The 18,309-nt window shown below is 30.6% G+C and overlaps 2 protein-coding genes across 11 annotated transcripts in view; both read left to right on the plus strand.

The window, feature by feature from the left end:
* LOC134714272 (ATP-dependent RNA helicase glh-2-like) overlaps positions 1 to 18,309 on the plus strand; it is a 50,909-nt gene that overhangs the window by 28,546 nt on the left and 4,054 nt on the right. For all 9 annotated transcript variants that reach the window (XM_063575512.1, XM_063575560.1, XM_063575553.1 and 6 more), the window contains 9 exons: positions 6,619 to 6,674; positions 11,109 to 11,162; positions 12,211 to 12,275; positions 13,990 to 14,100; positions 15,007 to 15,148; positions 15,882 to 15,982; positions 16,220 to 16,307; positions 16,973 to 17,032; positions 17,456 to 17,526. In XM_063575512.1, coding sequence (XP_063431582.1) covers positions 6,619 to 6,674; positions 11,109 to 11,162; positions 12,211 to 12,275; positions 13,990 to 14,100; positions 15,007 to 15,148; positions 15,882 to 15,982; positions 16,220 to 16,307; positions 16,973 to 17,032; positions 17,456 to 17,526 — 748 coding nt within the window. The remainder of the gene's footprint in view (positions 1 to 6,618; positions 6,675 to 11,108; positions 11,163 to 12,210; positions 12,276 to 13,989; positions 14,101 to 15,006; positions 15,149 to 15,881; positions 15,983 to 16,219; positions 16,308 to 16,972; positions 17,033 to 17,455; positions 17,527 to 18,309) is intronic.
* LOC134706540 (uncharacterized) lies at positions 603 to 2,171 on the plus strand. Of its 2 annotated transcripts, none has more exons than XM_063565567.1 (2): positions 603 to 1,443; positions 1,483 to 2,171. In XM_063565567.1, the coding sequence occupies exons 1-2, from the start codon at positions 994 to 996 to the stop codon at positions 1,936 to 1,938; spliced, it is 906 nt and encodes a 301-aa protein (XP_063421637.1). In that variant the 5' UTR covers positions 603 to 993; the 3' UTR covers positions 1,939 to 2,171. The 2 variants fall into 2 exon arrangements, with proteins under 2 accessions (XP_063421637.1, XP_063421642.1); XM_063565572.1 differs by having other exon boundaries at positions 640 to 1,443; positions 1,522 to 2,171.

An 18,309-nucleotide genomic window follows, 5' to 3' on the forward strand; every position in this document is an offset into this window, starting at 1 on the left:
TGAAATGGAATTGAGATATTTGTATATTTATATTCACTGAATTGGTACAGTTCAGTTTTAAACCAGCTCATAAGCATTGAACAAACATAGCTTTGAATTTATTTAAATTTCTATCAATTTTTCAAAATTAATATCTGAGCGATACCTCCCCATTGTAAACAATAGCGATAGCATTGGCCAAGGGTAAGTTATTTGAATATTTTGTACCAGGAAGAAAAAAACCTATTTGGATTAAATGAATAAATAAATAAGATTAAATTGTGAAGCATTGAGTTGAATAAAAAAAAATCTGATTGAAAGAAAGCAAAGAAATATGAAGTAAACTATATAACTTGATAAAAATAAACATTTATTGAAGTTCTATTGCTTATTTTATTTCATTTTATTTTGTTCCTAGAACTGTGTGTTTACAACAAATTTTATTCATTAGAAAAGTACAAAAGATAAATATAAAAAAACATTGATTATTAATTAGGGTTTTATTTATGCCTAAAAAAAACAGAAATAATTTATTCTCCTTGAAATATTTTTTCCATTGTCTTTTTTTCTCAAGTTACACATTGTAATAACATGTGTAAAAGATGAAAAGACTTCTGAAACATCCCATTTCCTCATTTAGTAACCCTGAGGGTGTGTGTTATGTAATCTTTTAAAGGTAATACAATAAACAGGTGATCATTAATTGACACATGGCCCAAGCCAAGTCTTCTACATGGGACTAATTTCTTTATTAAACTTATCAAAGAACTGTCTAGAGATAATTGTAATGAGTGGGGGTGTTACCTGGACTAAAGTCAAAAGATCATTGGTCAATGAGATTGAAAGGACTTGACAGTGTCATTCCATGTTTAGAGAAGGCAGGCAGATTATTGGTTAAGATTAATCCATGTGGATTTGGCAGTTTGAGAAATTTAAAACAGGATATACACATATGAATTCTCATGTCATACTAAATATTTAACATTTTGGAAAGTTGAGAGAAGTGCATACACGATGACTGTTATAACAGCCAAACATTCTTTGAAGAAAAATGTCACTAACTCTGTGAGGTCAAGAACACCAGTGTACATGTCCACACCGCAGATGACCAGAACAGGACTGTTTTCTGCATGTGTAGCTCTGACTCCTAGATATCATTCTATAAAATCAACAACAAGAGTTCAAAGATCACTTAACTATTCTACAGTGAAAGTCACCCCAGTAAAGCAGAAAAAGTTTTCCAGCAAAATTCCAACAATGTTACAATCAACTAGACGAAATGCAAGTAGCATTAAAAAGGCTAAGAAGCAAAAATCTCTCCATAACAAGAGCTCAGTTCAGCCAAATCCAACAAAACGAAGATTGTTTGGTAATCAAAAGAATTCTTCATACAAGTCAAAGTCTCCTACTACAGTACTGACAGATATAACTAACCATCAGACTGATATTCCACCAGAATCAGACCTTCATAGCTATCAAGTTGATAGTCCATCAGAATCAGACCTTCATAGCTATCAATTTGATATTCCACCAGAATCAGACCTTCATAGCTATCAAGTTGATAGTCCATCAGAATCAGCCACTCATCACCTTCAAGAACATTCATCACCAATCGCTACACACCAGGAGAAACCTGTTCTGAAAGACACATCATTTGTACACAGCAAAAACTCTACCAAGCAAGTGGCAGATGATTGTGTGATTATTCCAAAATACTATGATTGTAATTCTAACATTGTTACTCTGGACCGTAAACAGAAAAAGTCTAAAAAGCCATCAAAGAAATCCAAACGTTCAAGACAGCGATGTGGTTGTATAATTTGTGTAATGGAGAATTCTAAATTTGTGTTTTCTACAGAACTATTATTTACGTCGTGTGTAAAATTTGTTCTCAAGTTTTTATCATGTGTGGATGGTTTCTTCCAGTGCAAAAAGTTCAGTGGGTCTGGGACAGTATGAAAAACTATTTATTGTAAAATTGAACTGTTAATTGAAAAGGCTATGTGAAATTTATAAGCTGTATATATATATAATGACATTATAAGCGTCATTGGACTCCATTTAAATCCATGGATATTATTTCAGTGCTGTGTTACCCTTAGTGCTTCAAGTTTATATGTGTTGTAAATGTATATATAGATGTTGTCTTTATGTGATCATTGATGTATTTATTAAATATGATTTCAAATTTTTGTTTCGTCTTTCTCTTGTATTAGATTATAGTGATTTACATTGGTAGTTGCAAGAATTTTATTCCAGTTATTATGGGGGTATATTAAAGTTGTCACAGGGCAAAACATGTTTCTCATTTAATATAATATGAAGATTTTATTTCATAAGGCTCAATTTCAAATTTAATTTACATGTTGGATCTTTTTTAAAAGACTGCAGAAACTGTCTTTTTCAGTTTGTACTTTTTAAAGGTCTGTTCAAAGATTTCTATTGTAAGAAGGTTTTAAATCTCATGGTCATTTTGTATAGGCTTTATTGGCTATTCATGAGATTTTGTAAGATATACTGGGATAGTGTATATTATTTTGCGTCCACATAACAAGTTTTAAAATGCTCACTTCTTTGACTTCTGGCATATCTATGGTTTAATTACAACAAAATCTTTCTTGCAACTGGTGACACTATTATACAATGTTATGTTTACCACATAATAAAAATCATCTGTAAAATTTGTAAAATACATGCATAAAAAGGAAGCCTAAGGGGAAAATATTGCTGTCCTGTTCCTTTGAACTTTTGAGAGTGTTTACACAGTGAGTTAAGCTAGACAGTGTTACATCATACAAAACAATTACTAAAACCAATACATCCTGTCCTTTTTCTGTTACTAGAATATCAACTACAATAACATCCTATTACTACATGTATGAAACTATGACAACTGACATAAGCGTGAAAGTTTGGAAACAGCGTACTGCAATTCTCATTTGGAAACACGTTCTGTAGTCTGGTACAATACACTTCATTCAATTTCAAACTACTGTAAATTCAGAAATTAATGCGAGGTTTTTATTATTGCGAAAAATGCGACTGAGTTGTAAACGCAATAATTTAAACTCGCAATTTGAAATATTTAATATGAATTTAACAGGATTTTTCTCAAAATCGTAAAAATTAGAATCGCATTTCAGTCTAAAATGACAACATCGCAATAATAAATGCACGCAATAATTTCTGAATTTACAGTATACTGAAAAGTTTAACCAGTGGTTGCTCCAACTTGTAATTTTTTGGGTGAAGATCCAATTTGGATTTTCAGTTTGTTTGACATAGAAACATGTGTTATCTAAATTATCAAGTTATGTGTTTACATAACTGGACAACTAGATATGCAAAGGATGTCTATAGAATGGAATCATATCATTTTAGTATTTATGTTCTTAATACATTTTTTATGTACAAAGGATTAGAAATGGACAAAAGTAACATAATCATCTATTAACTTCACATCCTTTCTATTGTTTAGTGGAGGGTTGTTTATTTATTGTCTAAATCTGTATACAGTTCATTTCTATGCAATCTTAACAACAGAACAATTAATGGGTTTACTCCATATAGGTGTCTGCTGTTAAGTACACACAAATGGATTGTTTCACCTCTGAAAAGCATTATTATACAAAAGATTTCATAGCCACCAGTCTTATATAAACAGTTTAATTTATTATGGATTATAATTACAGAAATTAATAAGAAAAAAGACCTAGAGGTACACCCAGAAGTTGTATATCAGAAAACTACTACATTAATGGTGATATGTTTTCACTTTCCTTACATGTCATAGACACCTTTATTACTCTATGTTAGACAGCACCAACCTGTTATTTCTGACATTTTATTCTCATCTATCAAAAGTATCAAATTGACACATCTTATATACACTGTCACTGTGCACAAGAAAAAAAATATTTGTGGAAGAAGAAATGAAGCAAATGATACAATTAAATTGCTCAATACCAGTAACTATCAAACTGAAAAATGTGCAGTTACTATATGTTTAGGGCATGTAGGTACTACCTGCTGAAAAAATACCAATTACTGTAAACTTACAAAAATGTGCATTAACTACCTGCTATAAAATTTACCAATAACTGTCAACTTAAAAAAATGTGCATTAACAACCTGTTACGAAAATTACAAATAACTGTAAACTTAGAAAAATGTGCATTAACTACCTGTTACAAAAATTACCAACAACTGTAAACTTAGAAAAATGTGCATTAACTAATCTGTTTCAAAAATTACCAACAACTATAAATGTAGAAAAATTACCATTAACTATCTATTACAAAAATTACCAATAACTGTAAACATAGAAAAATTACCATTAACTATCTGTTACAAAAATTACAAATAACTGTAAACTTAGAAAAATGTGCATTAACTACCTGTTACAAAAATTACCAACAACTGTAAACTTAGAAAAATGTGCATTAACTAATCTGTTTCAAAAATTACCAACAACTATAAACGTAGAAAAATTACCATTAACTATCTATTACAAAAATTACCAACAACTGTAAACTTAGAAAAATTACCATTAACTATCTGTTACAAAAATTACCAACAACTATATACGCAGAAAAATTACCATTAACTATCTGTTACAAAAATTACCAATGACTGTAAACTTAGAAAAATGTGCATTAACTACCTGTTACAAAAATTACCAGTAACTTTAATCTGGGGAAAATGTGCAGTTACTACCTACACTAAAAAAAATTATCGTAACACTAAATCTATGAAAAATTGCAGTAACAACCTACAAGAAAAATGACCAATAACTTCAAATTAAGAAAAATGTGCAGTAACTTCTAATAGAAAAAATACCTATAACTTTATATCTAAAATAATGTTCAGTAACTACATACTAGAAAAATGAACAATCACTTCAAAGTTTGAAAAATCTATGGTTTGCAAAAGATATCATTAAGACATACATTACATAAGAGCTTTAGTTCCACAGCTACAAGAAAGATGGATCTATATCATAAATTAAAGAAAACTAGCAAAAGAGTTGGAATCTGAGAACTATTTTAAAATGATTAGAATGGATTTCATTAAATGCACCAATTACAATCTGTTTAAAATATATTTTTATTTGCAATCACAGTCCCTTATTGACATACTATATTTCTGGCTATGTCCCTTTTATATTATAAAAAAGAGAAACCATATAATGTCCCATAATTTAAGAAAAAAAGTGTTAATTTGCTATGACACACTTGATAAATGTGTCCCAGTTTTAAAAATACAAACTAAAATGTGATAATGATGTCCGTTTAAAAAACATGAAACTAAACTTGTAAATTGTGTCCCCTTATAAATAAAAAAAGCAAATAAAACTTTATGATTATGTCACGTAATTAGAAATGATTATCATTCTAGTTAGGTCATCTGACATTGATTAGATTATATTGTGAAAAAGCAGCAAGCTAAAATCTGTGGGATACAGAAATCTTAATTTTATCCGTATTAATATGATTAGGGAGAGTTTATAGGGATTTAAAAAAAGACAATTTTAAGTAGATATACAAAAATTTATCATGGATTATTGACTGTTTATAATTTTGGACTACCTTGCTTGATCAACAACTTTTTCTTGACAATAATGTAACTTTGAAAAGAAAACTTAAAGACAGTTTATTATTATGCCCCTTTCTTAAAAGTAGAAAAAAAAACCTCAAGAGATGTTTTAGTTTGGTCTTCTGGCATTGATAAGACAGACAGACAGACAGACACTGACAGAATATTTTATTATAATGTCACATACCAATACTGAACAATATCATACATAATAAGAGCAATTGTTTAGTTTGTGAAAAATAACTAGCTCAAGCTGTGAGAAATTCATATCTTGATTTTATCCTGATAATAAGATTAAAGAAAGTTTAAAGAAGGGTTTAAAAGACAAATGACCAAAAATGTTTTGTAAAATTTATCAAGGATAATTGAATATTTAGCATACTATTGATAATAAAAAGCCTTTGGATTACTCAGTTTAATCCTCTTTTTTGTACACACACACTTTACAGAATACAACTTCTTGATTGACAGCAAATAAGTGTTTGATGCCCATGCATAGATGACCTGTTTTAATCTGTCTTGCCCAGACTTTAATATCACACTTATAGGTGACAGGTCTGAGAACAAATTTAAAACTTCCTGAGAAAGAATAAACTTCATGCTATTTGTGTATCAGTTCTATAGAATAAACTTCATGCTAGTTGTGTATAAGTTCTATTAGACTTTAAACTGCTGGTGTCACTTAAATTTTTTTGTAATCCTTTTGCAATTTTATTTTATTTATTCACATTTGATAGCTAAAATAATAGAATATGAAGGTATGAAAAAATGATTAATTAAATTTCTGTTTTAGTGTGTTTTTTATTGCCTCTTAGTATAATCCATATGGTGAAAAAGGGTAATTTTAAAGGATTAACTTTGTGGGTTCAAGACCCGTTGGTGGACTGTTTTCTGCTCTCTGGTAGGGTTGTCTCTGACACATTCCCTGTTTCCATCCAGTATCTATTCAACGACTACTGGTACATAAAAATATGAATGATTTCTAATTGACATTGAATTACTTTGACATGATCTTCAAAAGAAAACTTTACTTTTCTTTTTCAGCTGCAATCCTGGACACCATATATAACCAGAAGTTTACAAAACCTTCTCCAATTCAGGTAAATTAATGTTACCAGAGACAGTAATAATGGTCACAATATTTCTTATAAACATATGTTTATATGTGAATCTGCTAAAATGAATTGTCATTCTGTTGAGACCCCTTCAAGTTAGATGTTCTTAGAAGTTTTATATTTTGTCTTTCAACCTTTTAGTCAAAAGTATAACTCCTTGTTTTCAAAATTCCAATAGGGAACATACTTTATATAATTGTTTAAATAAACCAATTTTTCAAGACGTTTCGGCCAATGGCCTTCTTCAGTTCTTTATTTTTCCTCTCAACTACATGGCTGACATTAAATTCAATCATTGATAAGATGTTATAGCTAAATGTCCTTGGAAACGTCATGACGTCATAATACTTTAACGTCACAATAACATGACGTCACAATACTTTAGCATGAATTAAAGTTAAATTTTATAAGTTTTTCAATTAAAGTCATTCCTTTTTAACGTTAACTCCAAATGGTCTAATTGTATTAAGTTTTTGCATCCATTGTGCCTCAATATATCTCCTGTAATTTGCTGATTTATCATAAATCTGTTGCAGAACCTGAACTGTGATGTCCTCTTTGCAATGATCCTCTTGGTTGAAATGTTCTGCCACAGCTGTATCCCTGTCATGTCTGATATCTGCAAGATGTTCCTTTATTCTTTCGTTCAGTGATCTTTCTGTTTCTCCAACATAGACATAGTGGTTACATTTTTTACAGTGAAGTCCATAAATAAGATTTACTAGTTGGCATCCATGAATGTTCTTTTTGAGGTTGAATGTTTTATCTCCGAGTATAATGTTTTCTTCATTTCTTTCAATATCGCAAACTTCACATTCTTCTTTACATGTTTTGTTGTTGCTGTAGTTGGTACTTTTTTTGGTGATCTTATTTAGTTTTCCATGTACAATTATGTCTGCTAAGTTTCTATCTCTTCTATAAGCTACTAGCGGTGGTTCTGGAAATATTTCTTTCATCAAGTTACAGTTATGTAGAATATTAATTCTTTTTTTAACAATGTCATGAATATCAGGTAATAAATCCGTAAAGGTTACAACAAGAGGTATGCGTTCTGATGTTTTTTTAATTTTATTTTTTCTCTGTAATAGCTCTTTTCTATTTAAGTTGTCTGCTCTTTTTAGTTGGTTTTCAATAAATTTTCCGTTGTAGCCTCTTTTTCGTAGTTGTAATTTCAGTTCTTGTCTATGTTTTTGGTAGTCATCTTCATTTTCACAAATTCTTCTTAATCGTAATGCTAAACCATATGGAATTGCCCTTTTTACATTTTTTGGATGGCATGATTTGCTGTGAACATATATATGTTTATCAGTTGGCTTGGTATAAAGGTCTGTTGTTAATTTACCATTTTTTATTTTCACAAGTGTATCCAAGAATTCAATTTGATTGCTGTTGTACCTAAGTTCCACCTTTATTTTGTCATTTATTGAGTTTGCAAAGTCCATAAATTCCTTGAGTTTTTGTTCGCCATGAGTCCAAATTCCAAAACCATCATCAATGAAGCGTTTATAAAACAATGGTTTCTCTTTGAATTTTTCCAGTGCTTTATCCCATTGTCGCATATAAGTACATGCAAAATTTTTTCCTAGTTTTGACCCTATAGCCACACCTTCATTTTGCAGGAAATCTCTGTCAATTAATCTGAAGTTATTTCCCTCTAAAACTAATTTTATCATTTGTAGAATATCATTGGTTGGTATTTCTTTATTTTTCCTGTTGTCAAGAGCTTTTTTACATGCTTTTATTCCTTCTTCTCTAGGAATAGATGGGTATAATTTTACTACATCAAAACAAAATAATATACTGTTTTTTGGTATTGGCTGTTTTACTTTTGAAAGTTTATCTAAAAAATCTGTAGTATCTCTAATATAACTTGGTGAGTTGTTAACATAGTTGTCTAGTTCCTTTTCTGCTATTTCTGCAATTTTTTCAGTGGCAGTACCTATCCCGTTAACTATTGTTCTATATGGTTTGTTTTGTTTGTGGATTTTTGGGTTTCCTTTTAATTTTGCTGGATGTGGATGTTTTGGTATTAAATAAGTTTTCATTTCCCCAGAAATTGATCCCTCTTTTTTCATTCTATTTACTAAAGATTTTACCTTTTTCGTAATTTGATGTGTCGTGTTTTGCTCTGTTTCAGAATAAGTATCATTGTTTGTTATTTCCTCTTCTAGTTTCTTAAAATATTCTTCTTTGTTGATGACTACTATTCCTGATCCTTTATCTGCCGGTCGTATAACTATATCATCATCTTGTAAAATATCCTTAAGAGCGTTTTCTTCTTTCGTTGTAAGATTTATTGATTTGCGCTGTTTCAGACCATTCATGACATCTCCTTTAACTACCTCTATGTATGTATCTAACCAGATGTTTTTTCCTGGTTTTGGTGTAAAATCTTTATTTTTTCTACGTGTTTTACTGCATTCTGATTTCTCTTTAATTTCTTCATGTTCCTTGATGTTGTAAAAATATTCCTTTAGTCTCATTCTTCTTTCCCATTCTGTTAAATCTGCTAAAACCTTACCAATGTTTACCTTCTTTTGAGCAGGAATGAAAGACAATCCTTTTGATAACAATGACATGTGTTCTGTATTTAGATTTTTACTAGACAGATTAATGACTGGGCAACTTGTATTTGTGACTTCATTTTCTTGAATACTTTTCTTTTCTTTCTCCGGTCTGTAAGTAACTGGTTCTATGTCTTTATTACTATTATCTTTCATGTTAGTTTGATCAAACCAATCTATCTCATCATTTTGTACTTTTCTGTTTCTAACCATGTTGTTTTGTTCCTGAATGTTACTTGTTGTAAGTTGAATCTGCTTACATACACACTTTTTCTGCTTAAATTTCAATAAATTAAAATGATTTTGTAAATGCTCAATGGCTATCCATCTTTCTTTATCAAGTGCACCATTCATTGGTGAATATTTTATCCATGCAACTGCTCCATCTATTTTAGTTTTTACAAATATTGTGTAGTCATACATTTCACCAACTGCAATTATTTCAGCTTCTGTTGCCCATGATTCTAGTGTGCCATCAGTCATAGATTGATGAGCCATGTGTAAATTAAAGTTTTCATCTATGAAAGGTAAAAATCTATCTTTATGTTCTTTCATATACTTTACTGTTGCTTGTCTTATTTTATTATGGTGGTTTTCATTGCCATTTAGAAAAAGGCTTATACATCTGTAGAAACAATTCCCATCTCCTCTCACTTTCATTTTTATAAGATCATCATCCCTGATTCGACCACTGTCATCTGACAATATCTGGAAATTATTTTTGACCATATCTGTGTTACAATTGCAGCTATAGAGTTGATTTTGTCTTATCCTTTTCATCTTTGACTTTTTTCTGTTGTCATATTCCTCTTTGTTGTTTTTTAACAAATTTCTTGCTTCCATTTTGATTTTGTGGTAACTATCTACATCTGTATCACATAGCTTATTGGACAGTTGATTTAGGGTAATACTAGTTTCATTAATTTTGTTTTCACATACATTAATCGATAAGTTTAAGAGTTTCATTGAAGCATCATGAAGTACTGTTTTGCTTTTTTGAATAATTTCTGGTTTTGCATCTAGATTAAATTTCCATTTTAGTTGAAATCCATTTGGAACCACGTTGTCTTTAATGCAGGAATTTAAAAAGTTTAAATGTGAAATATATCTAACCTTCTTGTCAGTTATTCTTAGAAATTCCAGTCTGCCATGTTCCATCTCCTCACAATCTTCCATCCTTTTATAGGGTTTGAATAAAAATCCTTGTTTTCAAAATTCCAATAGGGAACATACTTTATATAATTGTTTAAATAAACCAATTTTTCAAGACGTTTCGGCCAATGGCCTTCTTCAGTTCTTTATTTTTCCTCTCAACTACATGGCTGACATTAAATTCAATCATTGATAAGATGTTAAATTAAAAGTATAACTGATAAAATAAACTTGTTTAGAAAATAGTATCATATGTTATGTATTGCATGCAATGGTAGAATATAAAATTGAGAAAGGAAATGGTTGAGTGTGTCAAAGCAACAACAACCCAACCATAGAGAAGACAACGGCCAAAGGCCACTAATGGGTCTTCAATGTAGCAAGAAACTCCCGCACCTGGATGTGTAAACCATATAAACATATTACAATGATATTATATTATGCTCCTTGTGAGTCCATTTTATGGAAATCAAGCATCTTCTATACAAGTTTCATAAAATCTGTTCACTGTTGACAGCTGTTAATTTTTGCCATATCTTAATGATTTCAAAAAGTAACACTGTGATTTGGTCTGATTAAGAGAAGGTGAATATGTTTTGGTATACAGTAGTAGAAGTATTAACATTGGCACATCTCATTTTCATTATGTACACATGGCCAGTGTTATTACAAGGTTTAGATCTTATTTGATTATATATTTTAGGCACAAGCATGGCCAGTATTATTACAAGGTTTAGATCTTATAGGTATAGCACAGGTATGTACTAAAATTAAGTTTTAAGGGCTCTGAATAAGACAAAATACTAGATCTTAAACAAAAGTAATAACTCCTAATATAAAGCTGAATGATGACTACACAACATTTCAGTGTAAAAGATCATATAATATTTATCAGATGGCAGGCTGTATTTCAACAAGATTGAACAGAATTCTGAATAAATAGCCTTATGTGTAAATGACTTGCAGAAAGTATAAAAAAAAATATATGACTCATCTACCACTAACGTTTCACATGTAAATTGACAAATACCCAAAAATTAGAAGTTTTACAGCTAATTTACTAATGCATGTAAGGCAAAACTTTGGTTGGATAGTTTGCTTTGTTTGTATAATTGTCTATACAAGCTTTGTAAATAAGATTGAAATCTTTAAACAATATATAAAGGCATAGTTTAACCTAAATATATAATATTTGAATTTATTTAAAATCAATTCTTATGATTGTACAATATAAAAACAAAGCAAGCAAGCTAACCAAAGTCTTGCTTTACATGCATTAGGAAATTAGCTGTAAATGTAACCAAAATTAATTACAGTTGTGTATAGTTTTTATGTCAATCATAATTGATTAGATATTACTTTTTATGATTTGAATTAAAAAGAAAGATATCATTTTTGTTTAGTTTAAATAAATAACTTTAGTTTTGTATCAGTATCTAATTTTTGTGGAAGTCACTAATTAAATTCAGCGCAAAAAGTTGCTTCCCTGTAGTGGTATATTCTCATTTTTATATTTCAAGTTGAACATTTCAATATACATAACACTATAAATTGCAGCTAATTTTCCTGGTGTGAAAATTTACGCTTATTTTCGTGGATACAACAAAATTACCAAGTAAACTCTGTAAATTTAAAAGTGAACCTGCATAGGTATTGATTAAAGTTTTGAATCCGCCCAAAATGATAACAGCCAAAATATTTTGAAAATCTTAATCACTGCATGAAATTATCAGATATACTGTAGCCAATCATGATGTAATATCTACACTTTTTTTTTAATCTAAATTTGATCTTCTTTTCTGCAGACAGGAACAGGGAAGACATTAGCTTTCCTTCTACCAGCTTTTATACATATAGATAACCAGCCAATGTAAGTATAACATACAGAAAATGTCAAGAATATTTATTATAACAATCTTCTAGGGACATTAACTATTGATAGATTCAAAATATTTTTGAATGAGCAGGTAAATGTTTAAATTCTATGAAACTCATAATACTAAGAACCAAGACTTAGACAGAGTTAAAAATTTGGACAGGTAGTCGCTTATGGTTCTAGAGTTATGCCCCTTAATAACTTGGAAAATTTCAAATTCTGTTGTTTCTACAAATTTACTTGAATTATCCTTATCCAAATTTTATGATTCTTATACACTATGCTAAGAACCAAAACTAGCAGACAGAGTTTGAATTTAGACAGAATGTCACAGTTCTAGAGTTATGCCTCTGGTATAACCTGGAAAATCGCAAATTTTTCGTTTCCTTACTCTAAATTAAGTTTGTCTCATCCAAATTTTATCTAGATTGTCTGTCCTTCTGGTCATATGTTTTTGTCATTCTTTTCAGAATTACTTTACATATGGTCCACAGCTTGACTAAAATAGTTAATACTGTTTGAACTATTTATAAAAGGCCATTAAATATACTTTTCATTACTTTAATTTTTGTCGAGCCTGCAACTTTTGTTGCAGAAAGCTCGACATAGGGATAGTGATCCGGTGGCGGCTACAGCGGTGGCGGCAGTGTGAGCTCACTTCTTAAAAACTTTATATTTTAGAAGGAAGAAGACCTGGATGCTTCATACTTTGTATATAGATGCCTCATGTTACGAACTTTCCGTCAGTCACATGTCCAATGTCCTTGACCTCATTTTCATGGTTCAGTGACTACTTGAAAAAAAAGTTCAGATTTTTTGTAATGTTAAATTCTCTCTTATTATAATTAACTGGATAACTATATTTGGTATGTGCGTACCTTGCAAGGTCCTCATGCCTGTCAGACCGTTTTCACTTGACCTCGACCTCATTTCATGGATCAATGAACAAGGTTAAGTTTTCGTGGTCAAGTCCATATCTCAGATACTATAAGCAATAGGCCTAGTATATTCGGTGTATGGAAGGACTGTCAGGTGTACATGTCCAACTGGCAGGTGTCATCTGACCTTGACCTCATTTTCATGGTTCAGTGGTTTTAGTTAAGTTTTTGTGTTTTGGTCTGTTTTTCTTATACTATATGCAATAGGTCTACTATAATTGGTGTATGGAATGATTGTAAGGTGTGCATGTCTAGCTGACAGGTGTCATTTGACCTTGACCTCATTTCCATGGTTCAGTGGTCAAAGTTAAGTTTTTTAGTTTTGGTCTATTTTTTTAATACTTTATACATTAGGTCAACTATATTTGGTGTATGGAAATATTTTATGATCTATATGTCGGTTACATGGGTTTTATTTGACCTTGACCTCATTTTCACGGTCCATTGCTAAGTTTTAAGTGTTTGTGATTTGGTCTGTTTTTCCTTATTTATAAGCAATAAGTCAACTATATTTGTTGTATGGAAGAACTGTACATGTCTACCTGCCATGGTTCATCTGACCTTGACCTCATTTTCATGGTTCATTGATCAATGTTTCATTTTCTTGGTTAATGTTGAGTTTATGTCACAGTTGAATTAAAGCTTTATATTTAGGTCTATCAAGATAGTATCAAGGATTAGTAAAGAAGGCGAGACATTTCAGTGTGTGCACTCTTGTTTTAACTGTTTATAAGATACCAGTGAATATACTTTTCAATACTTTATTTCAGTCCTAGAGAAGAAAGAGGAGGACCCAATGTTTTAGTTCTGTCTCCCACCAGAGAATTAGCTCTTCAGATTGAAACAGAAGTTAAAAAGTTTGACTACAAAGGTATCAAAAGGTGAGATTATTTCTACTGATTAAATTATTAATGGTAAATAGTAAAACAAAAAGGTTAGAAAAGTTTTTAGCTACCAGGGCTTTCTTTGTTAAGATAAGTTCTCCCACCGAAAAAGGAAAGTTGGAATAAATTTACAGGTTTGATATAGGTTATAAAAGAATGTGACTTTGTGATAATGCTGCTTTGCTTCTAATCCCAGAGGTTATCATCAGCTCAGTACCAATAGTCACTTACATAATTTATTACGTTAATTATCTGTAAATAAATTTTTCTTGTCAGGCTGCTTTTGAAACGCCAACATTATTCCTGTTGTATGTAACAAGATGAATTACAGGTTGAATTTGTATGTTTTGGGTAAATTATGTTCGGTGAAATTGCAGATTTGGAAATTTTTAAAAGAACAGGTTCTGACTATTTTTACAATGCCTGCAGTACATGAACTGATTTTTGGAACCTTTAATTTCCTGTTTAGATCATATATGTACCTGGCTTCACATTAAAATTCAAAATTTAAATGTTATTTCTGGTGTTCATCATTTGTCCATTCCAGATGAGTGACTTTCCCATTTAATAAATGCATATGAATTTCTTTGGATTTGCTAAGCTATGTAAATAAGGAGATATGGTATGAATGCCAATGAGACAACTATCGAGTCAAGTCCAGATGAAGTTAATGTTAGCAATTGTTGGCAAGGGTACAGTTTGACAATGAGAAAAAACACCATATTGTAAGGAAGGCTATACTTATGAGTACAGTGTTGCCAGTTAATACTATTGATATACCTCACGTTTATTTGAGTTCTAGAAATGTACATTTTACCAATTACGCTGCAGTGCTGGATTCCTTTCACTGCACTCCATTTTGAATATTGTAATTCATTTCATGTATTTGTCAAATTGTTTCAGTGTATGTGTGTATGGTGGAGGAAATAGGCGAGAACAGATTAAAGTGGTGACCAATGGTGTAGAGATCATTGTAGCCACACCCGGTAGATTGAATGATTTAGTCATGAACGGGATAGTCAATGTTAAATCAGTCACATATTTGGTAAGTTTAGATTATCTTAGCCACGCCCGGTAGATTGAATGATTTAGTCATGAACGGGATAGTCAATGTTAAATCAGTCACATATTTGGTAAGTTTAGATTATCTTAGCCACGCCCGGTAGATTGAATGATTTAGTCATGAACGGGATAGTCAATGTTAAATCAGTCACATATTTGGTAAGTTTAGATTATTGTAGCCACTCCAAGTCAATTGAATGATTTAGTCATGAACGGGATAGTCAATGTTAAATCAGTCACTTATTTGGTAAGTTTAAATCGAATATTTAACATTATGCTGTTAAACACCATTTTAACTCACGTAGTAGAAGGCCATGTGTGTTAAAGCTGTCATATTAGAAAAGATAAGATGATAGCTTTACTGAATGTGGTATAAAGAAATCAAATCAAATCAAGCCATGTAAAATATTTCTTTTTGGTACTTAATGCCTTCATGGTCTGGTGAAAGTGTGTTTGCTTGAAAGCAGACCGTCATAGATTCAATTTGTAGCCTTAAAACAAAGAATTTAATCAGTAATGATTAAGAACAAAAATTGATCAACTTTGAGTAAGAAAATTGTCTGAGGAGGGGGACAGGTTTTCGTATGAACTGATTTGTTATACTCTCTCTGCTTGTTGGTGTATATTGTAGTACAATGTGTGATATGTTTATGTCCTCAATGTTTATGACTTTGTTACCACTGAACTTTAAATAACCCACAATCAATCAATTATAGATACTTGATGAAGCAGATAGAATGTTAGACATGGGCTTTGAACCAGAGATCAAGAAAATATTGTTAGATATCCGTCCAGATAGACAGACTGTTATGACAAGGTAAGAAAAGATTTTAACTAAAATTAATTTCATTTTAAAAAATGATTAAGAAAGCCAATAAAGACCTACAATTTTGGCTTATCGATTAACTGTTGTATGTTACTTCAAACTTATGAAAACAAATCCTGGCAGAAATATATTGTGAACCAAATATTAAAAATAGTTAGTTTTGACATCTTCAATTGCAATTGACTATGTTTTTGAGTATAACATTGATATAAAGTAATTACTTTTCAGTGCCACCTGGCCAGAAGGTGTACGTCGTCTAGGTGGACAATATCTGAAGGACCCTATACAAGTATTTGTAGGAAGTCTAGATCTAGCAGTAAGTATTCTTATAACTATACAAATAAACAGCATGGTTTGACATGGAATTTTAATTTAAACAAACTCTATATTCCGGAAAAATGTATCAGCTTCTCATCTATAAGAGTAATTTACTAATTATCTGGCACCTAAGAATTTGTCCAGACTGGTTGCATTAATTGTCTAAACACGTACAGTTCTCAATAACTTCATGAGATACTGGAATAGTATCAATTCTATACTTTATAATACTATTGTTTAAAAAAAATATGATTATAACTTGAAATAAACTTAAAAATCTATAGAAAACACCTTGACACGGGAGAACAACAGGAAAAATATCAAATTTGTTTTTCAAAAATAACTTTAAATTGTATACACTGTCAATTCTGACTTCAATGTGAACTGTGTAAATTTGAATCGGTCATTAATATATTTACTGCAAGACCAAATCATGTAATTTCTTTACATATTAGTAAGTTTTGAATTTTGTTAAGTTCAGCCTGTTGTATTTCTACATTAGAAAAAAATGTGACATTTATTGTAAAAAAGAAGATGTGGTATAAATTTGTCTGATTTTAGAGTATTTTTTCATTGGGTCAGTTAAATTCAATTTATTGATAGTTTTGATGTCTAAATTATTTATTTTATTTGTTTCTTATATAAATTTAATTTATTTTTAAGGCTGTACATTCAGTGCATCAGAGAGTTGAATTGGTGGATGATGATGATAAGAAAGATAGGGTATGTACCTGTATATTACAAAATATGGGTATGAATTTGCCAGGTAGTACCACTATAAATAAAGTGTTCCTGACTTAATGGCAGTACATTACCTGAACCTGATCTTAAAATACAGAAAATAATATAATCGAATTTCAAAAATGTTTCAACAAATATTTAAAAAAAAAAGTGAAAAGTTGCTTTTCATGCTGTTTAAAAAAAAAATCAAAAAGGAAAACTCTCTAAACTGAAACAAAACATGAGAAGGGGGGGGGGGGGGGGGGGGGATAATTTTTAGCACATTTACTTGGAAATGGACAAATTGATTGTTAGTTGCTAAACAACTAAGGCAAGTATTTCAGGCATATATAGAACGACTTGGACATAAATGTGATTAAGCATTTTATTCGATTATATTCAGACTATCTGTTTATTTGGTTTTAGTTGTTACAGTTTATTCAAGAGGAATTCCTTCCTACAGATAAAGTTATAGTGTTTGTGGGCAAGAAACTGATGTAAGTAATTACTACAATAAAAAGAACAATATCTATGGTAGTGTTCATCGATAGAAACTCTCAATTAAATATACAAGATTAGTATCCAGAAACTTCAATAACATGTGAAAAGGGAAAATGCAATATGCCTACTCCTGTAAGAATATAAATTTTGAAAAGCCGTTGTGCATTTCTTGAGCTTGTTATTATTTATATTTTTACATCCAAATAGGAATATTATCTAGCAAAACTATAATGGCAATTTTCATTGAGGTATCGCAGTTTATGTCATAGCACATGGACGTTTTTGCAGTTTATATCATAGCACATGGATGGTTTTGCAGTTTATGTCATAGTACATGGATGTTTTTATGCATTTTGTTCTTACAATGCATTAGGAAATAGTTAATATCTCTTTGATTTAATTTAATACTTATTTGCATATGACGATCTGTTTTCACTTTGTTTTATGATCCGTAAATAATATTAAGTAAACCATGCATTGTAAGAACAAAATGCATAAAAGCAGACATGTGCTATGACATAAACTGCAAAAACATCCATGAAAATTACCATTATAGTTCTGCTAGAAAATAAAAGTTTAGTAAGGAACATTTGTTTTTAAGTTTTTAACCTCGCAGTGAAGTTAATGTGGGGGTATCTGTTTTTATGAAATATAACCTGAATTACATTATGATACCACATGCAACAAAGTTGTGGAGGGTATAATGTTTTTGAACCCGCCTGTCAGTCTCCTGTTCTTGTACTTGCAATTCCGCTGAAACCACACAACAGAATTTCATG

Source organism: Mytilus trossulus, chromosome 1 (genome assembly GCF_036588685.1).
Source record: "Mytilus trossulus isolate FHL-02 chromosome 1, PNRI_Mtr1.1.1.hap1, whole genome shotgun sequence".
NCBI classification, from domain to species: domain Eukaryota; kingdom Metazoa; phylum Mollusca; class Bivalvia; order Mytilida; family Mytilidae; genus Mytilus; species Mytilus trossulus.